An 18,283-nucleotide genomic window follows, 5' to 3' on the forward strand; every position below is an offset into this window, starting at 1 on the left:
GGCTCCGAAGTGAAAAGCTGAATGTGCCACTGCACGCGCTCTCCTTATATACCCGCGTTGCGGGGTGGGGTGCGCGATGCAAATCTCGCAAATCTCACACGCCAACATTCATTGGCTTGTTTTGTTAACACTTGAAGGCGATTCGTCTCTCTAGCGAGATCCCACGTAATGTTGAACGTGACTGACTGAAAGGGAACTAACTACTTGAGTAGTTTTTTTATCCAATACTTTTTTACTCTTACTCAAGTAACTATTCAGACTAGTACTTTTACTTTTACTTGAGTAAAATTTTTGGGTACTCTACCCACCTCTGGTCTTTGTCAGTCTGTTGGTTTTAACAAACGGTCAATGATTCAATGAAGTTACCAATAAAACTGTTCAGTAAAAATTAGAATTTTTTTGTCTTAACTTCATACTTTATAACTTTCTCCAGGTAAATAAATGTAAACAAACAGCTGTTTTTCTGTGGCTGAATCATGCAGGGATGCATCTACATTCAGAAGTGTCAGTGCAGTCAAATTATATGACTGAATATTAATTGTATTTTAAACCTTGTCTTGAATGTGTTACCAAACAGAGTTTTCGAGTTATGTCATTAAAAGAAAATAATTTTTGCTGGAGTAAACATATGACGACTGTAGATGAGCGTTACATGTTCCACTGAGGTAAAATTTAGGGTGAAGCCATGAGAAAATGCAATACATCTAACCATATGTATCTCTTTCATGTTAATGCACCAGTGATGGTCTGTCCACCATCTTACATAGTGATTTGAGTGAGTGACTCACTCACTCACTCACACACACACACACACACACACACACACATTTATATTTTTAGCTCCAAGCCTAATCAATCACCTGAACAAGCTAATCAAGGTCTAAAGATTACTAGAAAGCTACAGGCAGGCGGGTTTTAATCAAGGTTGGAACAAAACTCTGCAGTACTGTGGCTCTCCAGGAACGATGTTGGCCACCCCTGGTCTAATGTTTGTACTGTAGGTCCCCCATAAATACATGAATGCCAGTGAAACTATGGTTTACCAAAGCTGTGGTGTCATGTGATCAAAATCACATAACCTCTCAAATTTCCAGTCATATATGAGTGTGGAGAAATCATCAGACAGGAAGCACCTTGTGTGAAGACCATCCAAAGGTCAGTGACATAGAGTTTAGACAAACTTGATATTAAGGAGTATAATTAATTTTAAACAAAACAATCCTGCTACTTTTTGGCCTAATGTGAATTATGAAATGATTGTCCATCAAAAATAATATAACTTTGTAAGTATAAACTATGTATTTTATATTTTTATCAAATTTCCTAGTGTACAACTTTAGGAAATGTGGTTTTGAAAAGTGGGACAGTATGATTAGCCTAATGTGAGACAATTCTTCAGTCAGTCAAAAATATGTGGTGGGGCATGGTTTGCGGAACAAAAATGGTTATTTACAGGGTTTTAGGATTGTAATGCAGAATTAGAATGCTGTTACTGCAGATGGAGTTATAGATAATAATGGTGTCTTGACATTCAAGGACTGCTTGTTTCCAGAAATGTAATTAGTTAACCTCTGCAGGTTGTTTTTATTAGGGTAGTTCTCAAGGTCTGTGTAGGCTGAAGTACTGTTATGATTGTTTGAGTTTGTTGTTTAGTAAAATAGAAAACATTAGGCCTAATAATCCTAAATGTTTTTAACAGCATTTCACAGCTGTCACAATCATGGATTTCTATTCTCCTGTTTCTTTTGAGTTTTCTTTATTTGGTCATGTTCCTTTTCTTGTTTTGTTAATTGATTACTCCCCACCTGTTTCTGTTCTTCTGATTACTTCCTTTGTGTTTATAAACCCAGTCTGTTTGGTTCTAGTTTGTTGGTTCTTGAAGTATCAAGGTGTTAAGTTAGGTAAAGTTATGTATGTTTGTTTCCCTTTCGAAGGGAACCTCGACAATACGTCATCGACGCTATGGGGAACGCCTCAGGTGTGACAGGTGTCTGAAATCAAATATCAACTCACAGCAATTAGCTGACCGGCGACAGCCATGAATCATCAGCTTGAGTGATGAGCGTGCGACCTGGATATATAAAAAGGGCGCCTTGAAACCATGACAATATCCTTTTCGTCTTCAGGGACTGTTTTGTCTGATTTAAACGTCTGCTTACAGCGAAAATGAAACGCACATCTAAGGCAAGTCCTAAAAATTTTGTGAAATGTGCTTACCCGTGCCCAAGATATTTGTCGCCGGGTGACACTCACGAGATGTGTGTGTACTGTTTGGGTGAAGAGCACACACAGGATGCTCTTGAGGGAGCGTCCTGTGCAAGTTGGAGCATTTTCCTATGAGAACGCTCCGCTCTCGTCGAGCTCTCTTCTCGAGGGAAGGGAGTTTCAGCGTCTGGTCCTCGTGGATCGGGTCCCGCTCGTGCCGAGGCAGAGCGGCGACGCGCTTCATGGGGCTCCCAGATGGAGCTCGCTGACAGTCTCGAGAGGGGCGTTAACCTCTCGGACGCGTCATCGGCTGACGAGAGTGAGCTGCAGGTGGATGACGGAGACAATTCTCCTACTGATATTGCAGCGAGTGCTCTTCAGGCTGGGCAAGAGATGGCTGAGGAGGATGATTTAGATCCTCAACCTCGTCAGCCATCCTGTCCCGTGTACGCAGAGTTGGTGGAAGTTATGGAGCGCGCCACTGACAAACTTCAGTTGCCATGGCGGCGCGCTCAGGGAGAGATCGTTTGGACGATTGGTTTTTCCCTGAACATGGACCACCAGCTCAGCAGAGCCTTCCATTCCTTCCTGATCTCCACTTGGAGATCGAGAGGGCATGGAAGAAACCGTACTCTGCCCGTATTCATCGACATCAGCGGGGTAAATTTCGCTGATGTTGAGGGGATCGGGGAGTATGGCTATGTGTCGATGCCGCCCATTGACGAGACGTTTGCGAACTATCTCGTATCTGGGCGTAAGAGATTCCAGAAAAAAATTATAATGCCATCCAAGCCCCTTAAAAAACCACGGCTCGCTTGAATGGCAGAGCGTACACGGCAGCAGGTCAGGCTGGTGCTGCCCTTCATACCATGGCAGTGCTCCAAGCCTACCAAGCTGACCTGCTGCAGGATCTCGACCAGGGGGCAGGGCTGTCCCCTGAGGCGGTCGCTGAGTCGTGCCGGACCACAGATTTGTCTCTCCGGGCCACTAAACAGACTGCTGCCGCGATCGGCCGATCGATGGCGGCGATGGTGGCCACGGAGAGGCATCTGTGGCTCAACTTGGTTGATATCGGGGAGAAAGAAAAATCCCTTCTCCTTGATTCACCAGTTTCGCCTGCTAAACTTTTTGGCACCTTCGTTGAGGCGGTGGTTGGAAAGTTTAGGGAGGTGAAGGCGCGCTCAGCCCAACCCAGCATTTGAGACCTGTATACCGCTGAGATCCAGGCCCCAACCCAGGCAGGCGGGAGGACCTGGTCCGTCTTGGTCTGAGGACCGTAGACAGGACCAGAGGTCTAGTGTCGCCTCTCGTGCGCCCCCTCCATGGAGGAGTAGGACACAGAGGAGGCGATGCCTCCCGCAAGAAGAGGGATTAATTTTTTTAGAGGGATAAAATTCTTTGTGTATAACTAACACTGATTTGTATTTCTCTACAGACCTTGTTCCCTGTATAGACTAGGGGGTCATTCTTAGAGGAGCAATTAAAGTATGGACTTTAGGGCCCTGAAGCCTCCCCCAGTTGGTGGCTAGTGACGAATTCGGCAGAAGCTCAAAGAAGATTTGCCTTCCGTGCTGAGTATGTGATGGCCTTCCTGTCATAACATTTTATATGCGTGGTGGGCCACCGCTCATTTCTGTTTTAGCCTCAGGGCTGTTAGCCACCCAGGGGTAGAGTAGTTGGTCTTCCTAAAAAAAAAAAAAAAAAAAAAAAAGAGCTTTTTTGCTTTAGGTTAGACTGACGCTGGCGCTTCAGATAGATCTTCAGATAGATGTCCTGCCTATCGGCTTGTGACATTGGTATCCTGAGTGTTCGCTCCCTGAGCTCTGTAAGCTTTCAGTAGGTTGAGTGTTTCGCAGCCTCTAAATCAAGTAGGCTGTGGCTCCTCCGAGCCCTCAGGTAGATCTATGCTTGTAGGTCGGCCCTCACCCGGGCCACCTCTGTAGCTGGCCTAGGCTATGCTGGGGATGTTGGAGGCGTGTTGCTAAGTATAGCTGCCACATTCATTATGTGTTAGGCTTCCTCCCCTAGATTTCAGCATCCTCCCTTAAATGGGAGTTGTTGGCCAAGGCCCGCCCCTTTCTCTGCATTCAGGGGTGATAGAGTAATGCAGGGTGGTAGATGAGGTAGGATCAGTCTGGCAGGGTTAGACCATCTTTCGCTCTGCGAAGTGACAGTTCGTCAGACCCTGCCGAACGGAGATGTTTGGGCCTCTAGAGCTGGCTCCACTCAGCCCGTTGAGCTAATCACTCGACCGAGGGGTTGAAGTGGGTTGGCTTGCAATTTAGCCCCCCCCGCTCCCGGGCTGGGCACAGCACAAATCCCTGTCACCCTTTGGAGCCACTTGCAGGCCCGCCGCTCCCTGTCTAACATTGCAGGGGCATATGGTTGTTACTCCCCCGCTAACTCAGGGTAGTTTTGAGTAGTCCATTCTCAGCTCTGTATTTATCTACCTCACACCACGATGGCTCCGGTTGAGCAGGGAGTTCTAAACTACATTTCATTCTGGGTTTTTTGAACTCTGCTCCCTTGAAGCCAGAGCATTGCCATGGGCTGACGCCTATGCATTTAGTAGGTAGGCCCCTAATGGGGCCTCCACTAGGCAGAATCGCATATTTTACACCCCCCCTATAAAAGTTTTTTTTTTTCTCTGATTACAACACCTCCTTCAACATGATTAGGGACCAGGATGCTGTAGTAACGTAACAGTTTTCTGCTGCGAAGGCTGCACGGTTAGGTAGTAGGCCCCAGCAGGCCTCCTTGACCGGATAGCCCCCAAATAGGGCTCCTAGGCCAGCTCACCTTCGGCGCCCTTGCCATGGTAGTTCGGACAGAAGGCTCACTGCCGAGTAGTAGGCCTTAACAGGCCTCCTCGGAGGTGGGTCACAACATTGTGGAACATACACTAGGAAAAAACTATAGGAAAAGTTTTTTTTTTTTTTTGTAGTATGGTTCCAGCAGTGTACGTTAAAGTAGCAGAATAGACTCGCTATCAGCTAGTAGGCTCGACTAGGCCTCCCTGTTAAGCGAGTCCCCAGCAGCAGTCACATCCAGCTGATTAGACTGTTTCAGGTAGTAGGTCTCTTCAGGCCTCCCTGAAGGTGGGCTCCCACATTTTGTGGTGGTCAGGTAGTAGGCTTTACTAGGCCTCCCTGAGGGTTAAATCCCACATACTGTGGTTACTAGGTGGCAGGCCCCACAGGCCTTCCTGAAGTTGAATTCCCGCTCTTTTGAACTATCAGGTAGTAGGCCTCATAAGGCCTCCCTGAAGGCAAAGCCCCAAAGACAGTCAACTGGACTGCCAGTCTGGCTCACTATCAGCTATGGTTTTCAGGTAGTAGGCCTCTCCAGGCCTACCTGAAAATAAACTTTCCACTTAAGGTGGTTTTCTGGTAACAGGTAGTAGGCCTCTCTAGGCCTCTCTGTAAGTGAACTCCCATGCACAGTGTTTATCAGGTAGTAGGCCTTACTAGGCCTCCCTGAAGTTGAGCTCCCACATACTGTGGTTGTCAGCTAGTAGGCCTCACCAGGCCTCGCTGGAGGTTTAGCTCCCACATACTGTGCATTTCCACTAAACAGCATGGTTTTTTTCAGGTAGTAGGCCCCTCCAGGCCTCCCTGTAAGCAAGCTCCCATGTTTTGTGGTTGTCAGGTAGTAGGCCTCACCAGGCCTCCCTGGAGTTGAGTTCCAGATTACTTTCAGTTTCCACTTAAGGGTGTTATCTGGTAACAGGTAGTAGGCCTCTCTAGGCCTCTCTGTAGGGTGAACTCCCCACATATTATGGTGGTCAGGTAGTAGGCTTCACCAGGCCTCTCTGAAGGTGAGCTCCCATGTTTTTGTGGTTGTCAGGTAGTAGGCCTCACCAGGCCTCACTGGAGTTGAGTTCCAGATTACTTTCGGTTTCAAATTAAGGTGGTTATCTGGTAACAGGTAGTAGGCCTCTCTAGGCCTCTCTGTAGGTGAACTCCCACATATTGTGGTTATCAGGAAGTAGGCTTCACCAGGCCTCTCTGTAAGCGAGCTCCCATGTTTTGTGGTTGGCAGGTAGTAGGCCTCACCAGGCCTCCCTGGAGTTCGAGCTCCCACATACTGTGGTTGTCAGGTAGTAGGGCCTCTCCAGGTCTCCCTGAGAGTAGTTTCACAGTGGTGCTAGTTTTGTAAGCTAGTGGCCGCTTACTTTCAGTTTAGCAGTCCTTATCAGGCAGCTACCGAAGGTGAGCTTGCGCCCTGGCTAGGCTCAAGTTTTAATTCTCTGCAACAGGTTCCCTCTTGGACCCTCTTTATCCTGCTACAGCCTGGTTGCCTACCAGGTAGATCTTATGCTCCCCTCACTGCGGGTCAATATGAGTATATGGTCTCCTGAGCCTGGTCAGTCGGTCGTAGGCCTCTCATGAGGCCTCCCAGTTAGATCAGTCCTTAGGCCCTCACAGGCCTCCTCAGTGTTTTGAAACACAAACACTGGGTAGATCCGTGGATCGAGTAGAGAAACTCCCCTCGCTGGCAAGGGTTGTAAAGCACTATGCTGAGTCATACTCTCCAGGATATCCCGTCTCTGAGATCCGGCCCGAGTGGTTCACTGCCTGCTCCGCAGTTCTTCGGGTTGGATGCCTTCCTAAAGGCAAGTGTCCAGAGGCTCTGTCTTCGGACAGACAGGAAGTGGCCAGTCTGTAGTGTCCTATGTAGTGACACCAGGTCAGGCCTGCCTGGTGGCATTTCAGGTGGCACGTTCCCCTGAATAGTGACTGGCTGGGGTTCCCTCGGGTTCCCTAGCCACATTCCCTAGAAGGGACCCCTTCTAAAGAAGTTGAAGTTGTGGTCCTAGGCCCCTTGAGCAGGCCCAGGTAGACCTTTCACTAAACTATGTTTATGGAGGTTTTCTGTGGTATCATATAGCTTGGGCTATGACCGTAGGGAGTGCTGTCACTGACAGCCCAGTGTGACCTGAGGGTGAGTGGTTCTAGTGTTCATTGAATTGCTGGTTCTGACAGTTGTCACTGCCATTGGGCATGCACTCCCTTTAGCATGGCGGCGTGGGTATTTCGTTCCTCATAACGTCGATGACGTATTGTCGAAGTTCCCTTCGAAAGGGAATGTCTCAGGTTACAAATGTAACCTTTGTTCCCTGAGAACAGGGAACGAGACAATACGTCTCCCAGCCATGCCTCGGGGTCTGCCTGCCAAAAAGTCCCTTCAGACGAAAGGATATTGTCATGGTTTCAAGGCGCCCTTTTTATATATCCAGGTCGCACGCTCATCATTCAAGCTGATGATTCACAGCTGTCGCCGGTCAGCATGATTGCTGTGAGTTGATATTTGATTTCAGACACCTGTCACGCCTGAGGCGTTCCCCATAGCGTCGATGACGTATTGTCTCGTTCCCTGTTCTCAGGGAACCAAGGTTACATTTGTAACCTGAGACGTTTTCCACCATTGTCATCATTAAAACCTCCCTATTTTGGATTTTTGTCTGGCACCCTTCATCTGAAGACATGCAAATGGGCTGGGCGCTTGTTTTTTGCTGGGGCTGGACGAGGAGACAATCTGTTGCACTCTTCCAGGTGGTGATTTCCCCTTGATTGAGTTTATTAATCTGGTCCTCTGGTTGAACAATTTGGACTTCGAGGTGGAAGAAGTACGTGAACAGCCAAAATTTCCTCGTCCAGTCCCCTCAGGAATGAGCCGTGTTGCGCCTGCTCACCCCGAGCAGGGAACCTCTACATACCGCTCCAACAGCTCCTCCCGCCTAACCAAACCCAACCACCCCAGTAGCCTCCCGAACTCTGCCATCTCCCTCAGCCCGCCAATGCGGCAACCGGTGACAAGTCATATGGCAAGCCATATATATATATTAAACCACCCTCTCCTCCAGATCACCCTCCATCACCAGCCCCCAGCTTTTATATCATGTATATGGCATTACCTCCAGATTTCTCCGCACCCATCCTCTCCCCAGGTTTCCCTCTAGAGCACTTCCCTGAACCTCCTTCACTACTTTAGTCTCCTATGTCTCTGCTGGTTCCGCCCAGCCTTGAATCTCCTACGTCTCCATTGTTTCCGTCCATCCCTTCATCTCCTGAGCACCCCGATCCCCAGTTAAGCCCAGGATGGGCTCCCAATCTCCTGTTATGCCCAGAAGAGGCTCCTGTTCCTAAGTTGAGCCCGGGGGGGGTTCACGATTCCCCGTTGAGCCCAGGGGGGGCTCCCGATTCCCAGTTGAGCCCAGGGAGGGGTCCGGATTCCCCCGACGAGCCCAGGGAGGGCTCCTGATTCCCCGACGAGACCAGGGAGGGCCCCTGAACCACAGCTCACTCCAGTGTCGGCTCCAGCCCCAGAGCTCGATCCAGTGTCGGCTCCAGCCCCAGAGCACACTCCAGTGTCAGCTCCAGACCCCGAGTCCAGCCCCGTAAGTTTTTTGAAGGTTTTTTTTTTTTATTGCAGTAGAGATCCAGCCATAGAGGCCGAGGTGGGGGTTGGAGCCATGGCCTCCCGAGTCTCCAGATCCGCCATGGCCCCCCGAGTCTCCAGATCGGCCATGGCCTCCCGAGTCTCCAGATCCGCCATGGCCCCCCGAGTCTCCAGAGCCGCCATGGCCCCCCGAGTCTCCAGATCCGCCATGGCCCCCCGAGTCTCCAGATCCGCCATGGCCTCCTGAGTCCCGAGTCTCCAGATCCACCATGGCGTCCTGAGTCTCCAGATCCGTCATGGTCGCCCGAGTCTCCAGATCCGCCCACCCCCCCTACCCGGTGTTACGGCTCGGGACGAGCCTTCCGGGAGGGGGGAGTAATGTCACAATCATGGACTTCTATTCTCCTGTTTCTTCTGAGTTTTCCTTATTTGGTCATGTTCCTTTTCTTGTTTAGTTAATTACTCCCCACCTGTTTCTGTTCTTCTGATTACTTCCTTTGTGTTTATAAACCCAGTCTGTTTAGTTCTAGTTTGTCAGTTCTTGAAGTATCATAGAGTTAAGTTGGGTAAAGTTATGTATGTGTTTGTTTTTCACCACTGTCATCATTAAAATCTCCCAATTTTTGGATTTCCGTCTGGCACCCTTCATGTCATCTTTTATGACTGACTCATCCTTTATGACTCCTCCATATCCAGTTTAAGTTGCGTGCATTTTGTTCTTGCATTGATGTTATGTTAGTATCAAGTTTGCACTTTGACAGTCAATTTAAGATAATATAACTAACTATACAGTAGCCTATTTTATTATTGTGTGTATCGGATAGTTTCCAATATCAAATGATTGGGACAATTTTTGTCATTGAAATGGCTTGGAAAATTATCCCAATCAACTTGAATTCACTCTACTCTTTGAAATCATGATTGCATTACAGTATGTTGTTTTAAAATATTTTACTTATAACTTCATTATGATTCTTCATTAATAATTATTTAGATATTTGTAATGTTAATTGTAAAAAAATAAAAATAATAAAAAATTAAAGTAGTTTTAATGTAGCTAGCTACTTTTTGAAAGTAACTTGTAGTGTAGCTACAGTAGCTACTTTTTCAGAAAGGTAGCCTGAATTTAGCTTAACTACATTGATTTACGAGTAGCTTGTAGCTGGTCAAGCTACAGTTTAATAGTAGCTTCCCCAACACTGCTCTCAAGAGACCATACTCCAACCCATAGCTCCCTCCATGTGGAAATTGTACACCTCGAAGTGGGATTTTTTCACTTTTTGGTGCATCAGCCATCAGCTGGACCCAGTTAACTGCCTGGTTGTTTCAGTTTCTGCAGGAACGGTTTTTAACAGAACACCCCGAAGGTGTGCGTGGCAGCCTTAGCTACTTACCATGCCCCTCTGGGTGGTCAGTTGTTAGGAAGAGACCTGCTTGTTACACATTTCCTCCGTGACACTCTGAGGCTGAGGCCTCCGGCAGGCCCTCAGGTCCCATCCTGAGATTTGAGCATAGTTCTATAAAATCTCACAATACCACACACATAAAAACATTTATAGATTCCAGAGAGAATTTTTACAGTTAGGACTGTGTTTCTTTTGGCCATCTCTTCCTTGAAGAGAGTTGGTGACTTTCAGGCCCTCTCCGTGGCCCCCTCCTTTCTGAACTTTGCGCCTGGTGTGGCTAAGGCATTCTTATATCCTAAGCCAGGGTATGTGCCTAAGGTGCCTACCATAGTTCACAGCCCGTTGTGGTGCATGCTTTTTGTCCTCCTCACTTTCGAGACTCGGAACATGAGAAGCGTAACCTGATCTGTCCAGTCAGAGGGCTGGACACCTATGTCCACAGAGCTGCCCTGTGGAGAAATTCCGATCAGTTCTTTGTCTGCTATGGTCTACTCAAGAAGCAGACCTTAAGCCAGAGGATTGTGGATGCCATTTCTTTGTCCTACAAGTCCTCTGACCGCACTCGACTAGAGCGCACTTTCTCTCTGGAGTGTCAGTTCACAGCATCTGTGGGCTGGTCCACCAGTGATGACACTTGATAACTTTTGTTGCATTAGCTATGTGAACACAAAAAAAAAAAAAATCATGGACGTGATTCGGATATGTTAAAGCGTCAGAAAAAAAAGTCACACTTAGCTCCTTTGCGCTCGAAAATGGCCGACATAGGAAATAAATGGGAAATACAAACAAATATGAAAACTCACTGAATCTTTTGGTGGTACAAACTACAAATTACCCACTGTGTAGAAAAAAAGTGTCCAGCAATCAAGGGGTGACACTCTAAAATATCAAGAGTGCAAAATAGACACGCACATATTCCGGTGTGAGGAAAATGGCGGCATGGTCCGGTTTGCCACAAGCTGGTAAGGGAGCGAGCTTTGTAGGCATTCTTAAACTGAAAGTAGCAATTATCCAGTGTATTCAGTCCTCTGGTTGGACAGGATACATGTTGAAAAAAGTTCGGCATGACCTGCCTGAGGTTGGCTTTGTTATAATCCCCCGCGATGATAGAAGCAGTGTCAGGATGTTTGTTAATGTAACCGCTGAGCACATTGTGAAGCTTAGACAAAGCCAAGCTTGTGTTTGCCTGTGGTGGAATGTAAACAGCAGTAATGATGATAGATGAAAACTCTCGGGGAAGATAGAATGGGTGGCAAATAATGGATAAATGTTCCAGATGAGGCGAGCAGGAGCGCGACAGAGTGGAGATATTCCTGGGGTCACACCATTTCTTGTTGATCATGAAACTCACTCCTCCACCTTTGGATTTACTGGCCTCAGCTGTTCTGTCCATACATAAAACAGAGAAGTTATCAGACGCCATTACAGCAGTGTCCGGGACAGAGGTTGTGAGCCATGTTTCAGACAAACAAAAGATGTTACAGTACCTAAAAAGCCACTGTGCAGAAAAAAAAAGTGTTTAGCAATCGAGGGGTGACACTCTAAAATGTCAAGAGTGCAAAATAGACACGCGTGTACACACACACATACACACACACACACACACACACAAGCATTTAGTACGTTTAGTACGTGAGGATGCCAAGGTATAATTCTGTGTAAAAGCAAAAACAATTGCAAAATACCAGCATGAAAAAAAAAAAAAAAAAAAAAAAATGCAGTTTAGTACGTGAGGATGCCAAGGTATAATTCTGTGTAAAAGCAGGCTACGTCAAATAATTATTACAATAAATGAGGCTTTAAAATGATACACATTTACGATTTACAATATGGATTTACTAGTACCATATTAACATAAAGAAGCAGTATCATGCTGAAAAAAAAATCATACACAAACTTTTTTTTAAAATAACTGTGAGTACAAAGTATAAGAGTATTAAGTGTGAGTATGAATATTTAAGGTGTTTAAATTTTTTATTTTTTTTTTATTTCCATGAGCAAATAATTAAACCCAAGAGATTTCAAAACATCTCTTACAGACATCACTAATGATAAAAAAAAAACTTATAAAAACCCACCAAACCTCATAAAAATTATTTGAGATCATGATCACAGTCCTGCAGCAAGCACTGGATGGATACTGAAACCTAATGAGTTGTAAACCGTATTAAATGTTTATTAATATTGCTTGCAGTTTGCATTGCATTGTCGTTTGTTTCATGTGATTTGAGGGATCATCTATATACCATGATGAATAACATGTCTTACCCTGTGATACTGACTCTTATGGTGCCCAAAGAATCTAAATCATATAGGCATGCATATTTTATTTGCTTTCTTGCCTTATATGTGCTTATATTGTCAATTAATATTCATCTTGTTATGGCCATCATCATGGAGAAATCTCTTCATGAACCAATGTACATATTTTTGGGTAATTTGTGTATAAATGGGATTTATGGAGCCACAGGATTCTACCCTAAAATGTTCTCTGATTTAATATTGGATTCATATGTGATTTCCTTTCATATGTGTGCTCTGCAGATATTTGTGATTTACAGCTCTTTACTGTGTGAGTTCACAATCTTAACAGTGATGTCTTATGATAGATATGTAGCCATATGTAAACCTTTAGACTATCATTCCAAATTAACTAAAAATGCCTGTGTGAAATTAATTCTGTTTTCATGGATTGTTCCCACTTTTTCTGTGTTCACTGGCACTCTGTTGTCAAATTTAAGGCCATTTTGTGCCTATCACATAGATAAATTATATTGTGACAATTGGTCAATTGTAAAACTGTCTTGTGCCTCATCTTTTGTTAATAATGTCTATGGATATATCGTTGCTGTTATATTTTGTAACTTTGTAGTAATTATAATATTGTCCTATATTAAACTGATCGCTGCATGTAAAATATCTTTAGAAAACAGAAGGAAATTCTGGAAAACATGTCTGCCACATATATTTTCACTGATAAATTTCTCTTTTGCTTTGCTTTTTGATTTTATGTATAGCAGATATGGTTCAAGTGACATTTCAGAGAGTTTGCGTAATTTTTTGGCTCTAGAACTGGTGATAGTTCCCCCTGTGTTCAATCCTCTTATCTATGGGTTAAATATTAAGGCAGTGCGCAAAAGTGCTTTTACTTTATGTGTTGAATCAAGAGTAAATGTTTCTCGTGCACCAAAAAGACGAAAACATAATTAAAAACAATAGTCATGACAATTGGGTTTTCATATATATGAAGTATGACAAAAAGTGGGAACAAGTGTGTTTTTAATAAGCGTATTTTTAATAAAGTGCAATATTCGTATAAATATGTGCATCTTGATCAAAAACCAAAAATATGACTAAATAAGGATTTGTTTAACAATATCAAGTCCCCTGGATCATAATAATCTCCCAGAAGTTTTCCTCTCCATGCCTTTTTATATCTAAATGTCATCATTATATGTCTTTACAAAATATACAAAAAAAATTTTTAACAAAAGAAAATAAAATCATACAAATTTACAACAAATCATATTAATTTATAAAAAATCAACATTATTTTTTTAAATGCAACATTTGTTTTTCATGAGGTCAGTGTGCTACCAAATCTTAAAAATCTCATAGTGTCTCTCAACCAGTGTTGGGGAGTAGCTAGCTATAAGTAGCAATGCTACTAGCGTAACTACATTTTTCAGTAGCGACACTACTTTAAAAACAGTGTAGCTTTCCTGTAGCTAACTACTTTTCCCAGCAAGTAGCGATGTAGCGCAACCAAATGCTGCATTCTGATGAGTCACGAGCCTGTAATGCATTGAAGCTGTGCACACAGCGTCTTCTTCTGACTACATCACACACTAAATTTCATCATTTCCGCCATCTGTTGTGATATCACACATCGCGAAGCTTTACAGTCTTTCCACCGACAAGAGTTCGTCTGATGATATTGCAAAGGATGTGCAGGAGTGGATATTTCACATGAATCAGCTGTATTTCATGCAACACAAAGATTAAAATGCAGTCTATGTCGAAGATTTAAAACACATACAGGAGGTGAATAATAGTGCCTTTTTAAACTGATTAATTTTTCTTCTTTATTGCACTCTCGATCAAATGTCTATTTTACAATGATGAACGGTTATAATATAATCTCCCCGCACAGTTTTGTAATAAAAATTAATCGAACAGAAAATAAAATTGTGATATACAGTGGTGTGAAAAAGTGTTGGCCCCCTTCCTGATTTCTTTTTTTTTTTTTTTTTTTTTGCATGTTTGTTAGACTTTAATGTTTCAGATCATCAAACAAATGTAAATATTAGTCAAAGACAACACAAGTAAACACAACATGCATTTTTTAAATGAAGGTTTTTATTATTAAGGGAAAACAAAATCCAAAACTACATGGCCCTGTGTGAAGAATGTTTGCCTCCCTGTTAAAACTGTGGTTTATCACACCTGAGTTCAATTTCTCTAGCCACACCCAGGCCTGATTACTGCCACACCTGTTCGCAATCAAGAAATCTCTTAAATAGTACCTTCCTGACAAAGTGAAGTAGACCAAAAGATCCTCAAAAGCTAGACATCATGCAGAGATCCAAAGAAATTCAGAAACAAATGAGAAAGAAAGTAATTGAGATCTATCAGTCTGGAAAAGGTTATAAAGCCATTTCTAAGCTTTGATACTCCAGCGAATCACAGTGAGAGGCATTATTCACAAATGACAAAAACATGGAACAGTGAAGAACCTTCCCAGGACTGGTCGGCCGACCAAAATTACCCCAAGAGCACAGCGACAACTCATCCAAGAGGTCACAAAAGACCCCACAACAACATCCAAAAAACTGCAGGCCTCACTTGTGTAGCATCTGCATAGGATCATGTACGATCGTTTGGGCTTTATATCTTAGAAATTCCTTTTAGCCTTTTGACATTTGCATATAAATCGTAGACATGGCCTCACATCCTACATTTATATGGGTGCTAAATTGCCAAGGGTTTTCCCCCCACTATCAAGATGATGTTAAACAGCAACTCTCTGCTCCACTCCATCGGACTTCAAACACATTTCAAAGATATGGCCAGACCCTCAGGGCCAGACACCACGGCCTAGCTGACCAGTGGACCACCTCCACGCTTACAAATACACATAACACTCACAAATAAAGCATTTCTTTATTTAGACTACAATTAATCAGATACAAATGTATCAGTTATATGCATGTATTGTCTGTTTCCCTATTACATAAGTCTAGTTACCACTGTTTATTTGTATTAGTTAAGCTCTAAATGCTAATATTCAGGTGTATGAATGTATCTCTGGTTTAATATCTTCTAGATGTTTCATTCTTAGTATCAAAATGATCTGCTCATTATTCCTCAAACTTTGGGTAAAACTACACCAAGTATTCAGGACAGTCATGAAGCATGCAAATGAGGTGTCACTGGGACAAAGAAACACTTTCCAGCTGAAACTATACTCCTCGTTACTGGTCAATCTAAAAAATGGCTGTTTCTCTTAACTTGCGGTTCCCTGAAGACACCCATCACCTTGGAAACGTTGTGACTCCCCTTCCAGAGGGAGTCCGATCTTCTGGCAGTTTTCAGCTACTTTGTTGATTCACTTCGGAGCAGTCAACACATTGATGAAATGACGAAGCTTTTACTCCTAACACGATTCAAAAGGAATTGACGCATTATACATGCACCAGGACACTTTGCTCAGCAACTACAGAACCAATGCAAGTAACCACTTGTTAACTATTTAGATGAGGCTAAAGTCATTAAACCCTTTTAATTAAGGTGATGTGATTCTTTGATGGTTCTTAATAGGTTGTGATTAGCTGATGAGTAAATACTACTATTACTTTCTTGCGCAAGCGCTACCTCTCTCTACAGTGTGCTCTCTCTCTCTCTCTCTCTCTCTCTCTCTCTCTCTCTCTCTCTCTCTCCATGCCTTCCTTGCCTTGGCATCTATGTTTAATGTGTGTCACCTATGTTTGTGTCTAGTCAGTTGTTGCATGTTCCCCTGTAATGCAGTTTAATAAACATCCATATGTATTTACGCTTGGTTGTCTGTGTTTGCTGCTCACGGGACAAGGTCACTTTAACATTCCGGTTTTGTTACATGCTCTGGGAGCAATGTCTTGGTCGTATAATTATTTTTCATGGCCAGAGAAATAATTTTACTTAGAGTCAATAAACGATTAACACTGTCCGTCCTGCGGATGAACAAATCATTTTATTGTACTATTAATGCTATAATGCTACAAGTAATTCTTGAAGATGAATATAATTGATCATAACACATTATGATTAATTATGTTCATCTCACTTTGAGCTAAAATTTTGAGAAATTGTGGAGAATTTACGGCAACGTTTTAAACCTAGTTCTGTGAGCAGACTCAGTAACCGTGGTGCGTTTCTTATGCTTTTCATTCAAACCAAGACTACTATCCAAATGTGTTTTTTTCTGAATGAATGTGTAGGCAATACACGCCCACATTCCGAGCCTTAACAGTTCTTGAGTTCCTCACTGAGAAACCAGCCATTGTTATTGACTTAAGTTAACTGCAGTTTATGAAATTTGACCCTATAAAATGGCTAAACCTTTTATAGTGTGTCTCAATGCAATTTTAACCTCCGTAAATTGAGCGAAGAAACCCTCTTTTAGCGCGAAGAAGATAGCGAGCGATGTTCCTCGCTTATCTTAAAATTAAGGCCTTAAGTTATGTATAGCTAGATTGATGTCATTGTGTCTTCCAATGTCATACAACTAGACTATTACGCCCGTGGGTTTAACCATTAGCATAGCTAACTAATGTGTGCCCTCTCGCCCGATCATGGAGCAAAATTAATCTTAGAATACTGCAGGTCAGTGTCGTATTAATGATAACTGGATCTATATAATAGAATCTAAAACAAAAATCAAAAAACAACCAAAAAATTCACATTTATCATTTAAAAAAAAAAAAAAAAACCAGAGGCAGCGTGTATAAATAGCTTTATACTAAAGTTATCTGATATTGGGCGAAGAAACCCCCACTTTCAGTTTTAAATGCATAAATCTTAAGTCTGACAAAGAAACCTCAGATTAGCGGCATGAATTAATCTGCATAGTGAAGAAACCCCACTGGCTGTGATATTAAAACTGGGCGACGAAGAAATCTTGCTGCAGTATATTTACTTTTAAATGTGATTTGAGCGATGTTCCTCATCTCCCTAAATTAAGGCTTTCCTTTAACCATCGCATATCATTGTAGTCATTGAAGTAATGCAACTGAATAGTGAAGTAATGGTTTAATTCTAGCCTAGCTAAATAGTAACTTGCCATTGTCTGTGAAGTGAATGTGCTGTTTTGATTTGTGAATTAAGTTATATGCGATACGTCATAACTGTTGGTGCGTGAGTTTCCCATGCAGATTTACAGCAGTGCAAGTTCTACTCCACTTGAAAGTGTTGTAAGCTTGCATCGGTCTCTTAGCAACATCTGATCCTGGAAGTTGAGAGCAGCCTCTTCTGGTTCCATCTGATAACAGAAACAACCACACATAAACAAACAAAAAAAAACAACCAAATCTAACCAAACCTAAATCAACTTATAACATCCGACTAACTGACACTGAGAGAGTCTAAAGGTTGAACCACTCCTCTCTCTCACACTACTGGTTTCACTTCTTGTTTATACTATAACCTTCTGTATAGACTCAGTTAGGTTGGCCCCTCCTCACATACATTGGTTCTATTTGTGTTAATTTTTATTTTGACTTTATTTTACCTCTCTATGATTTCATTTCATTCATTTATTTTTAGCTTGAAGGTACAGATTCAGCTAAGTTGATTTTAATTAAATCTGAGATTTAATTAAATCAGTTTGTTTATTTGTATTATTTCTTTTAGTCTCCTAAAGATATAAGGGAAATTTTCATTTTACCTTTACCTTATTTTAGTTATTTGACCATCGTCCCTCTCGGTATAGGTTAGAGCAGTTCTAGCAACTGTTGTCGCCTTAATGAGTGGTACAGGTTTTAGTAGCATAATTCCTGTCTCTTCTATTACCTTCCTTACACCAGGCCCCTGAGAAGACTAGAAACACTTCCTATTGTTTCTGTTTATTACCTTGAGGTGGTTGATGTGTCCCTGTCTGCGCAACTAACAGTCTCCCTAGGTTTTATGACCATGCTGCATTACTTTAACAAGTGATAACTGCTTAATCATATCTCCTAAACTAAATAAGGAAAACCTTTTCTTCTCCCTCTGTTTCTTCCTGATTTTATTTCAGT

General features: G+C 43.0%; 1 protein-coding gene across 1 annotated transcript; it reads left to right on the plus strand.

The window, feature by feature from the left end:
* The first annotated feature begins 12,263 nt into the window (after positions 1 to 12,263).
* Positions 12,264 to 13,240, plus strand: LOC109061594 (olfactory receptor 1509-like). The gene has a single exon (XM_042711531.1). It carries the CDS (start codon positions 12,264 to 12,266, stop codon positions 13,221 to 13,223), a length of 960 nt encoding a protein of 319 aa, XP_042567465.1. The 3' UTR covers positions 13,224 to 13,240.
* Positions 13,241 to 18,283: the final 5,043 nt, after the last annotated feature.

Source organism: Cyprinus carpio, chromosome A21 (genome assembly GCF_018340385.1).
Source record: "Cyprinus carpio isolate SPL01 chromosome A21, ASM1834038v1, whole genome shotgun sequence".
Taxonomy (NCBI): Eukaryota; Metazoa; Chordata; class Actinopteri; order Cypriniformes; family Cyprinidae; genus Cyprinus; species Cyprinus carpio.